At 32.1% G+C, this 12,059-nt stretch overlaps 1 protein-coding gene across 10 annotated transcripts in view; it reads left to right on the top strand.

Moving 5' to 3' along the window:
- NBEAL1 (neurobeachin like 1) overlaps positions 1–12,059 on the top strand; it is a 175,606-nt gene that overhangs the window by 83,711 nt on the left and 79,836 nt on the right. For all 10 annotated transcript variants that reach the window (XM_082631521.1, XM_082631520.1, XM_082631522.1 and 7 more), the window contains 11 exons: positions 207–340; positions 815–974; positions 1,081–1,183; positions 1,785–1,941; positions 3,442–3,600; positions 5,052–5,211; positions 6,459–6,547; positions 8,671–9,246; positions 9,583–9,758; positions 10,588–10,741; positions 11,053–11,181. In XM_082631521.1, coding sequence (XP_082487647.1) covers positions 207–340; positions 815–974; positions 1,081–1,183; positions 1,785–1,941; positions 3,442–3,600; positions 5,052–5,211; positions 6,459–6,547; positions 8,671–9,246; positions 9,583–9,758; positions 10,588–10,741; positions 11,053–11,181 — 1,997 coding nt within the window. The remainder of the gene's footprint in view (positions 1–206; positions 341–814; positions 975–1,080; positions 1,184–1,784; positions 1,942–3,441; positions 3,601–5,051; positions 5,212–6,458; positions 6,548–8,670; positions 9,247–9,582; positions 9,759–10,587; positions 10,742–11,052; positions 11,182–12,059) is intronic.

Below are 12,059 nucleotides of genomic sequence, written 5' to 3'. Positions count from 1 at the left end.
ATGGTAGAGAAAATATTTACATGTTCACATAAGTATATAATATGCAGTCACTGATTTCTCTGATATTTATGTTCTGCAAGTGACCTTTGGATGCAAATTCCTGAACCAAATTCCTTGTTTGTTACAATATGCATATGATATAGAACATGTGATACAAAAGTGATTATGTAATTATAATAATTAATGACGTGTTCACAATTCCACAGAGTCAAGACTAGAGAGAAATTTAATTGCAACATTTATCTTGATTGTGAAACACTTTATTCAAAGACATCCTATTAACCAGGACAATCTTATTCACTCCCATGGAGTTGCCATTCTTGGTGCCTTACTTCAGAAGGTGAGCTAGTCTAACGTTATGTAGATGTGACTGATGATTGTAATTACCAGTTAGTGTTGAGGTTTTTTTTCTTTCCAATAAATAAATATATATATATTTTTTATTAAATATATTTTTAAAATTATACTATTATAGCTTAAGTTATATTAGAGGATGTAATTTATTTCACAAGCAGCTTTTTAAAACTTGAATCACCTTATACAAGAACTACTTATCTTACATAACAGTGTATAATCTTTGATATAAGGACCTTGTGTGTTAACTTTGGTATTTGGGATATTTCATCATTTAAAGACACTATTTTAGGAATATGTTCTAGAGTTACATCAGAAAAAATAATGTTTAAATTGTTTATATTTTTCTAACCAAGATTTTTATATTTAGTAGATGTTCTGAATTAATAATTTCAAATTATAGCTTAATGACAATTATTTAAACTGAACTTTACAGAACCCTCTTCTATTTGGATTTCAGGTGCCAAGCACCTTGATGGATGTTAATGTATTGATGGCAATTCAATTACTCATTGAGCAGGTATCATTAGAGAAAAATATGCAGCTCCTGCAACAAATGTATCAGTATTTACTCTTTGACTTCCGTATTTGGAACCGTGGAGATTTTCCCTTTCGAATTGGTGAGAGCAGGCTGTTGGATAAATTTTATAGTTGTTTTAGAAATGTATTACTACTTATGTGACTTTATTTTAGGTATATAATTGAAGAGTGAACTTTCTATTTTAGGTCACATACAGTATCTTTCCACCATCATCAAGGACAGCAGGAGAGTTTTCCGAAAGAAGTATGGTGTACAGTTTCTCCTAGATACACTTAGGATTTATTATGGGTATGATATCCTTACTCCTTCTCAATTTGATATTGTTTCTGTTACTTGATTGGAACATCTAGATTGTTTATTTTCCAGCAGTTCAAATACCTTTAACTTCAGAGAGCCAGGATGTTGTGGAGGTTAAAATGATGAACAGTGGATCACATACACTGGGTTTGAATATTATGTTTCATTAATTGTCTAGCCATAGGCAACTTACTCAACTTTTCTGTGCTAAAGTTTTCTGCTTTGTGACAAGGAGATAATAAAACTGTATGACTTCCTATGGTTGTTTTGAGGATTAAATTAAATGAATTAGTAATGTGTAAAGCACTTAGAACTGTGTCTGCTACATAGTATTGCATAAATATAAGCTGTTTTAACAATTTATGTCTTAGTATTGCATAAATATAAGCTGTTTTAACTATTTATGTCTTTGTTGTTGCAACTCCTAACTTCAAAAGGTTTTCCTTAAAAAGAAAAAGAAGCCAAAGATGCTATGAATTCTAATAATTACAAGGAAACAACTTCTTTTAAACTATGAAATCTTTTATATATAAAAGTACAAAAATATAAAAATTAAAAATTTCAATTCTTGCCCATTTACTTTCTCTTTCAGGAGTGATTGTAAATATAGTGAGCTGTCTCTAGATGATATTCGAACAATAAGGACTTCTTTGTATGGACTAATTAAATATTTTCTGTGCAAAGGCGGAACTCATGAAGAGATACAAAGTATTATGGGTTATATATCTGCTATCAATGAAGAAGAACAGGTATTATGCTCTGGATAAATCTGTTATTACTTTTTAATAATTAAGTTGCTATATCATCTTCTTTTAAACTTACATGTAATATAACATTTTAAGAATAAAATGTTTATAGTGTCACATATAATATTATTAAGCAGTTAAAGAAGTAAATTTTATCTCCTAACTGAAAGTTTAATAAAATAAATAGCAGTGTAATAAAATATTTATTTTCTAGCTAATAGTAAAATATTAGCTAGAAAACAGTATGTGGAAATACTTGTTCTGGCAATTCTGAAATCTGTTTTCATAGGCCACATGATGTATATTTAACTATTATCAAAGTTACTAGGCAAATTTCTAACATGAATTTTAATATATCATAGGTTCATAAAAATTTTGCATAAAGAGTAAATTATAACTGTATTTCTATTTTTAAATGCTTCTACGTACACTATTCATTTTTACCTCCGAACTACCCTTTAAGACAGTGGTTCTCAATGTATGGACCCGCTTACCTGGGAATTTTTTAGAAATGCAAATATATGGCCAAATCAAGCCCTCCAGGTGATTCTGATGCATGGTAGAATTTGACCACTGATACAAAATATACAGACCAGGAATTACTCTTCCCATGTGCACATTTGGAAATATATGTTCAGAGAGATTAGGTGACTTAAAAAGTTACACAGCTGATATACCTGGAAAAATAGCCCAGGTGTATTTACTGCTCTTTCTGTGCTCTTTCGGTATACCACTCTCAACACCAAATCTGAGCATCCTTAATTTATGTTGACTCAAATATTTTGCCCTCTGTCATGATATATGCATTGTGTACCCAGTGGTTATATGACTTCATAATTGGTATTATATAGAAGAGTTAACTTAGGCTATTTCCTTATAAGGTTGAACTACTTCAAAAGCTTCTCATATTTAGAATAACCATCTTATTTCATGATAGCTGTATTGTCACCTGCTGTGATTCATTGCCAATGATATTTTCTTGGTCAATTTAGTCAAACAATTATTTATTGAATAATTTTATTATACATATACATAGAGTAATACTAGATATTGTACATATTTAGTGATGAAAGAATTATCGTTCTTATTTCTAGCCTAATGGAGGCAGGGATAGATAAGAAATGTTTATAAATAATTATGAAACAAAAAAGAGTATGATAATATCTATAAGAGAAATATGAAGTCCCATGAAGTTTTCACTGGAGAGTGTTACATGTTGAGGAGATTAGGAACGGCTTCATGGAAGAGATGGCTTTTCATATGGACCAAGCAGGATAGGAATGGTTCAGCGGGTGAATGTGAGTAGTGAGAGGATATACAAAAGGAAATGGAATAAGCCAAAAGCCTAATGGAGGAAAGGCAAGGAGGGTTCAGAAGACATCAAATAATCCAGTTAAGCTAGAACATGAGGGTATAGAGGACTTAAATAACTATTTGTGGTTTATGACTTTATTTATGCTTCCATATATGAGTGTGGTTGTTTGTGTTGCTTAATTTTAAAAGCTTTTTGGAATTTTGGACATAGTCTTCGGTCTCCTACGTACCAGCCCAACTAGAGGTCAACTTTTCTTACTGCTGTTTGAACCAGGAAATGCTGACATACTTTATGCCTTGCTCTTAAATCAGAAATACTCTGACAGACTAAGAGAAATCATTTTTAAGGTACAAACATGTCTTAAGAGTATTTATATTTGGGGACATTTGTGGGTGTATGCATTTACATGGAACATATCCACTCTATGAATGTAAATTCTTTTTTTCATGTCTACTTCCATCTAATTTTAAATTGTTGTTTGTTTTGATATATATTTATCATGTTTTTGTTGTTTATATATTTTAAAACTAATTATATTGTAATCTTATCAATAATTTCAGTGGAAAATCTACTCTGCCATACCAACGTAGAACCTCTTATCCCCCTTTTGACTTACAGTGGGTCTATGTGGCCGATCATACTAAGCTTATTTAGCATCCACTGTTTATCAGTCACTAAACCCTTTTTATATATTAGTTTACGTAGTTCTTGCAGCAACTTTATGAAGTGGATATTATTATTATCCTCATTTTACAGATGAAGAAACTGAGGCAGAGAAATTAATAACTTGCTAAAGGATGTAGGACATATTTTATTAAGCTATCCAAAATATCCCAAACTTTGAACTTTGGCTGAAGCAGCCCACTCCACCTTTTCGATTAACTAAAATTAAAGAAGGCAGTCATATTTCTACTGCAAATACATTTTTTTTCATGATTTATTCTCCTGTTTGTTATGCCAAATTGCCTGTGACATTTGTTTGCCCTTACATCATTAGTATGACATTATAAAGTCTACTTGTGGGGTCATGTTTGGATTGCCTATGTTTGGAATTCCTAAACTTTGGAAACAAAAGTGAATTAAAAGTGGTCCTACATAGTCTCTCTTGAATATTGGTTATGGTGACCCCTGAGGCTACTCTTTAAAGCATCTGCCCACACAGGGTTCCTATATGGAGATTTAATGTTATTTCTTCAAAAATGGCCTTGCAGGGATTGTTCATGATATTATTTTGCCAAGATTACCCTTTCCATATAGGCTTTCAGTATCTCACTTTGTAAAAGATTGATCTAACTCCAAGAAGTATGGGGTTACTAATTCATTCCTCCATTTTAGCATATGGATGGGTTGCTTCACAAAGTATTTCCTTGTTGTTGAAAATTATTTTGACAACTGTCACATAAATAGATTACTAGATTGATCTAGAAGTATCTTTGTTTTCTTTCAGAACACACCTTTGTTCCTCTTGCAAGCTACAGGATTTGTTTCCATCTACACCATAGCCATTCAAAGAAAATTTTAAATTATTCCTTTCATCTACCAAGAAATTTATATAAACTAGGGTTTTAAACATATTAATTATTCAAATGCTGTTGCATTTCAGTCCAGTTCATTTTTAAATTTATTTTTTAATGATAGCAAGATAATGGAATGTTCTTCCCTATTTAGTGCTATTTTTTTAATACTTGAGGAATAAAATGATGCTCCAGAAACATTGTACACTAATATTTATTTGATATTAACCTAAGTGACAATTTCTTAGTTCTCTATATTGAGAATATATTACTATTGTGACCAGGTTATGGAACAGATGTTGAAATGCACGAACGTTTATGAACGAAGTAAACAACGTATTCGACTTAGAGAAGTTGGCTACTCAGGATTAGGGCTCCTTCTTAATGAAGCACCTGTTAATACTTCTCTCATTAAAAGTCTCACCAATCAAATTATAAATACAGGTATGACTAAGGCTAAAATATTGATACATTTAAGAAATGTTCTTCATAGTCATGTAATTCTATTTGACGGCTCTGAATTTTTTTTCTTCTGAAATTCTTTCTTCTTTTCCCCTCTTTCCTCAGGTTGCTTTTAAAATTACCTATTACTTGATTCAGCAGGGCTTTTCTTGGGTACTGTTTCAAATGTACCTTTGTTGTTTTTGTCTCCCCGGAGCATAGCATAGTACCTTACTTGGTAGGCCTTCAGTAAATGTTTATTGACTGATTAGTAAATAATTGAGCCTATGTAAAAACAAAAGGACACTAGAGAAAATATGTACAAGATATTCTTTTTCCTTTCAGAGCTTAAATTCTTAAAGGGAAAATGAAAACTAATTTCAGATATTCTTTTTTGTTTCTAATTTTGCTTTTATGAACCTTTTTTAAAGTAATTCCTACAAACTATAGAATTTTTGTCGGATACTAGGGGTTCAGAAAGGTATAAGACAAGGTTCTTTGTCTTGAGTGGTTTATCATCTCATTGAGAAGACATGTACATAAAAAGATTAATACAAGTATAAGATCCAAGCAGTATCAACAGTATGTTCAGACTATCTATCTATCTATCTATCTATCTATCTATCTATCTATAATAGAATATTAGCCATAAAAAAGAAGGAAATCCTGCCATTTGCAATAACATGGAAGAGCCTAGAGGGCATTCTGCTAAGTGAAACAAGTCAGGCAGAGAAGGAAAATACTGTGTGATCTCACTTACATGTGAAAAAAAAAAAATTGAGACAGAGTAGGTTGGTAGTTGCCAGAGTTGGGGCAGTGGGTGAAACAGGTGAAGGTACAAGGGGTACAAACTTCCAGTTATAAGTAAGTTCTGGGGATCTAAGGTATAGCGTGGTGACTATAGTTAACAATACTGTATTGTATATTTGAAAGTTGCTAAGAGAACATATCTTAAGTGTCCTCACCACAAAAAGAAACATAGTAACTATGTGAGATAATGAGTGTGTTAACTGACCTTATTGTGTAATCATTTTGTAATATATACATAGATTATCATGTTTTATACCTTAAACAGTGTTTTATGTCAATTGTATCTTAATAAAGTTGGGGGAAAAAATAAAGGGCATCTTTTGTTGACAGCAGGAAAAAATAAAAATGAAATGATTGTCAGCCTTTATATATAACTATTACCACAGTTCTTTCTCTGGTTTTCTCTAGTATTTAATTTTAACTTTTTTTTCCCATCATAGATCCTGCTGTTAATTTCAAAGATCTGTTATCTGTGGTATATATATCTCACAGAGCACGTATAAATGTCAGGGTGGTCATCTGCAGAGAGGTTAGTAAACTTTAAAGATGTACTTTAAAAATTGCAGTATCGTTGTATTGTGAAGAACTTTTAGATTGAGTATTTTTCACCAGATATAAGTTTAATATCTTTTATATGACATAATTTTATAGTTTCCTTTTTTGAGGTGAATTAACTTTATATAATCATAAGAAATCAGCATATAAATTTATTCTTCTTAGCCATACATGAGCTCCTGGAAATAATGCCCTTTCCAGAGTCAAAAATGTATTACCAGAGAATATTTTCTTTTTTCAGAACCTTTTGTTGTGACCATTTTTAAGTCAAACACCATATTTTAGAGTTTCTGAATGTCTTAACCATTGTGGAAAAGATTTTCTATCGTTTGTTTATGAGTGTATTCCAACGATGATTTACCTTCAGTCCACTCAGTTAACCTCTAAGTCAATGAACTGTTACCCCGTGCACTTCTTCTTGATTATATCCTTCTCTCTCCTCTACTGGCAACCACTGACCAGTCTAGTATTTAGTTTGCTTCCTTGTTTTTCTTTTCAATTTTACTCCCTAATTATGTCACAGTACCTTTCCATCAGTAAATCTGGATATATCTTTCTCTTTAACAGCTACGTAGCTTTTTATTCTATGGCTATTCTATAAAAGTATTATCTGGTTCCCAGCTGATGGACATTTAGATTGTTTCCTGTTTTACCATATTAACAAACTTCTGTTAGGAACATTTTTTTACATCTGTCTTTACCTATCCATGGTAATACATATGTAGGACATAATTCATGAAATGTAATTTTTCTGTCAAAGAGTATTCACATTTTACATTTTAATGGATTTTGCCATGTTTTCCTTGAAGCAGGTCATGTAAATGGATCCTTTTCCTTTCAGTGTGCAATTAGAAACCTCTTTCAGTACAGCCCAGTTTTTATTCATTATGTGTTTATAAAATAGCTGTAAAATAAGTCTGAAAATTTTAAAGTCATGAAATCATGAAAAGTTTCTTTGCCAACCAAAGGTTAATATGTTCAACTTAGTTAATGTGTTTAAAATTGCTATTGTACACTGCTACAGTAACGGTAGCTCACTGATTGATGGCATTAAGTGAGGAAAGAAACTTAACGTGTCATCATGACTCACTGCGACTCACTGCTTTCTATATCAGCATCAGTGTACATAAGAACCATTAATTTTGAAGTCTGCACCAACATAACTCATTTCCTGCTATGAAATTTGTCAGAGTTAGAAATTCTGATAAAAGAGATACTCTGTAAACACTGGGAGCCAAAGTTCTTTTCATCTACTTAGAAGTTTATTGGCTTTGTTTTTAAAATGTCTTAAAGATCGTAACAGCATTTCTGATAGTGTTTGAGAACTTGTTTTTATCCAAAAAATGTGAAGTCAGTTGGGATACTAGAGATCATACACATTGCCATGTAAATGTCTACTCTTTAATTTCAGTTTCTTATTCCAGCTAAATATCAGCATCCATCTTATTGGAAATAGTTTTCTGGAATTAAAGTTCAGTTTTTGTTTTGTTTGTACCATGTAGAGTTAATGAAAAAAATGTTTTTGCAAAAGCAGCCATTACCTTTGCCTGGGGAAAAAATGAGGTGGGAAAACATTCTTGGTGTACCTAGGTTCTGTCAAAGTTTCTTATATGTTCTAGTTTACTCCCTAACCATAGTTCCAGAACTGTGCCTGGCACACAGTAGATGTTCAGTATTTACTAAACAAATGTACTAGGCTCATGGAAAGTGCTTAGTTGAGAGGATATAACTTTATTACATTTTATATATACCTTAATTCTATCTATATTTTTTTCTCCAACCAAATTAAATTAATAACGTGAGTGTGTTGGTATGTGGAGGATTATTTTATCTTTTTTTTCTTTTTTATCTTTCAGCAAATATTTGAGTCCATCCCAACTCTAGATATACAATGAGTAATATGCAGATTAGTTAAAAACACAATGTTTGCCCTTCAAATAGTTTCTAATCTAGTTAAGAATATAATCATTTGAAAGTATATCCTTCCAAAGTTTCTTATTAAATTACTTTGTCATTAAACTAGCTGAAAAGAAACTGTTTTTGATGTAAAGTACTGTACACTTTTTGACGAATTTTGCATTCTTAATTTCTTCACAGATTTTACAGATTTTACAGTCCCAGCCAGATGCAGCACATCAAATATCTCAACAAGTGGGTTGGCAAGACACTTTAGTTAGGCTTTTTTTAAAAGCAAATTTTGAAAATGGAAATACTCTTCATAAGCACAGTAGGGCTGTTGCAATGAAAGACAATGATAAAAATATATCAGCTGAAGATATGAAGAGGAACTCTGATGAAAAGACAGATGAGGAAAAAATCAGCTCTTTTGCCTCAGCTCATGTGTCTTCAGATCAGTGGAGTTTGGAGGATAGACACTCCCTAGACTCGAACACACTATTATTTCAAGAAGATAGCTTGATGGGAGAATTATCTTTCAAATCAGAGAATCGAGGAGAATTCTGGCATAATAACCCTTCACATCTGAGTTTAGATCTCAGTGGAATTGATTCATGTGAACTGAGTGATAGTGGAAGTCAAATGCCAGACAGCTTGCCTAGCACACCATCCCCGATAGAGTCCACTAAGTCATTTTCTGTGCAATCTGACAAAGAAAGCAGCATCACAAATGATGTGGGCTTTAGTGATGACTTCTCTTTACTTGAAAACCAAGAGGTAAGATTCCTTATTTGTCCAAATGTGGTTTTATTTTTTTTATGTCTGACCTCAGATATGTGTGATTGTTAATAATTTCATGTATTATTCATGTTCCAAGTCTCATGATCTAAGGTATTAGAAGCCTAGAAGTCACCAAATTGTGAGTGTCTTGAGAGCAAAGCCAGTGTCTTATTCATCTTTACATCTCTAGGGCCGTCGTAGTAAAGTTCCAGGTTCATGCAGCCACCTTAAAAATATGTTGAATGATTATAATTCATGTACCTGATGGTTCTCATGATGTGCTTTTAACACCCCTTCCTCTAATAATCTCATATTACTTTCTCTTTTTTATAGAGATGTGAGGAAGAGCTTATTCAGTTACTGACAAATATTTTGAACTGTGTAATGTGTAAGGGACTAGAAAAGTCTGATGACGATACTTGGATTGAACGGGGACAAGTGTTTTCGGCACTAACTAAACCAGGAATATCCAGTGAGCTACTTCGACCATCAGATGAAATAAAACTAATGTAAGCATTCAGTTGATGATATGCCCTCTCCTTTTAGAGTGGGCAGGAGTCCAAAATAATATTTGTTATTGAACCTTTATTCAGTATTCAGTGGATGTAGAGAGAGAAAAAAGGAGAAGCTTTGTGCTCAGCCCTTCTCCTGTCTGTTGCCATTCTAGTGGGATCTAGAGAGAAATCCAAAACTAACTCCAATGTGAGGAAATATAATTCTTACATTAATTTGGATTCTAAGTGATTATATATTCCTTGTTTAAGTCGTTTTCTGCAGTATCTAAGCACTTGGTGCATGTGTTCTACAGTCTTGTCCAAATTTGAGTGCTTCCATGCTAAAGGAAGGTAGTAGTGTTTTCATGAAAATTACTTCTCAAAAGCTTTGAGTTCCCTGCATATGATGGAACACTGTACCAACAGCGCACTAGAACAGAATTACTTTTTTGTTTTTCCATAGGGCTAGACTCTCTGTAAGGCATAAGGCTTTCTTCCCTAACATTTTCAATTTCAGTTTTAAAGAAACTTTTTAAGTATCTCATGGAGGCTGGAATGTGAATTATTTTCATAGCTTTTTCAAGGTCAAGTCAAACAGGTAACTTTTCCTTTTCCTTTTAATATTAGGTATATTAAAGATAAGTACTCCAAAGATTAAAAAGTTGCTTCATTATTACTAAATTCCATCCACAGTGTCTTATACCTGCCAGTGATACTGTATCTTTGGAGGTACATTCCTATTAATAAATAACGAGGTTTGTTGTCGCTGGTTTTTTTTTTTTTTGGTGACCTGTTATTTTTATAAATTTAAAATGGTTTTAAGAGGACTTTGTTTTATATTTAGTTTGCTACAGAAGATGTTAGAATGGGCAGTCACAGAAAACAGAGAAGCAAAATTTAATCCAGTAACTGCTGAAAATGCTTTCCGACTCATGCTGATCATACAGGACTTTCTGCAGTCAGAGGGACTAGTTAATTCGAACATGTGGACTGAGAAGGTGCAGTAACATCTCTGAAATTATTTTTTTGGTAGTGAAGGACTTTATTCAAAGAAAGAAATTTTGTATCCCCTCTTTTCAGAGCATTAATATTTAATCAGATGTGATAAACATGGATAAGATGTGATAGTCGCAGATGTGATAGTTACTTTTGTTAAGTAACTCTTACTAGGATAATTCTTTTGGTTTTTACCAACTGAACATTGAATTAGTTTTGAAATATTTATGATTTGTATTACTGTTGGGAAAACTCATCATCAGTAGATTTAAAAATGGAATGTTTTTATTTCTCAATTTTTCCTTTATGTTAGCTTTTAGAGGATATGATGCTGCTCTTCGACAGTCTGTCAGTCTGGTATTCTGAAAGTCCAGTATGGGTGAAACTATCTCAGATTCAAATCCAGATGCTTCTAGGCTTCATTGGAAGGGGTAATTTGCAGGTTTGTCGATTCTTTTATGTTATTTTATATACTCACACGTAACATAGGAATTTGTGCAGTAACTGAATGGCAATTATGTTTTCAGCGTTCTAATTTTTTTATTAGTTTCAAAAATATCATGATTTAACTCTAGTTTCAATTTTGTGAGATGAGAAAGAAGCTTGAGAGGCAGCTAATCGATTCTTTTTTCCTGATGTTTATGATTCAGTATAATTTAAGGTTTCCTTTTAGAGGATTTATATATAGCTTATATTAGAGGGCATTACTCACATCATCTACATTTAGTATAGCTAGGAGCTATACAGCCTGCATAGACTTTTATACATGTGAAGTTTAGGGCTTGCATTTTTAGGAAAATTATTTTTTAAAGTGTTCTGTCAAAATATTTTTCTGTACTTAATAATCCACTAATTCAGTTTTACATTTATCTCATTTTTCTTCCTTTATTAAACACTTACTGAATACCTACCAAGTGTTAGCATTGTGCTAGGTTTCTATTATAAAGATAAATAAAAGATGGACCCACAGAATATTTATTATTTTCAAAAATTTTAAAGGTTGGGAAAGTTCCATGCAGATTTTAGTCTGTCATCTTTCTATTTATATTGGATGCTTGTGATAACCTACATTGGATTAGTCATGACATTTATTGCATGGTTATTTATCTGGCCCTTTTTATTTTCTTTTGATAATCGTTTCTAATATAAACTTGCTATAATATTGATAAGAACATGAGGAGGTTAAAATACCATAAGGTTGCCCTATTTTAAAAAGACCATATTTTTCAACAGATATTCTTTTCCAGTCATTAAAGAAAACATACTCATTGTGGAAAGTACACAAAAAACATAAAGACAAAAAATAGATAAAACATCCTT

Source organism: Mesoplodon mirus (assembly GCF_964341445.2).
Source record: "Mesoplodon mirus genome assembly, chromosome: 8".
NCBI lineage: Eukaryota > Metazoa > Chordata > Mammalia > Artiodactyla > Ziphiidae > Mesoplodon > Mesoplodon mirus.
The sequence above is the reverse complement of the archived record's forward strand: the minus strand, read 5'-3'. Positions and strand labels throughout refer to the sequence as shown.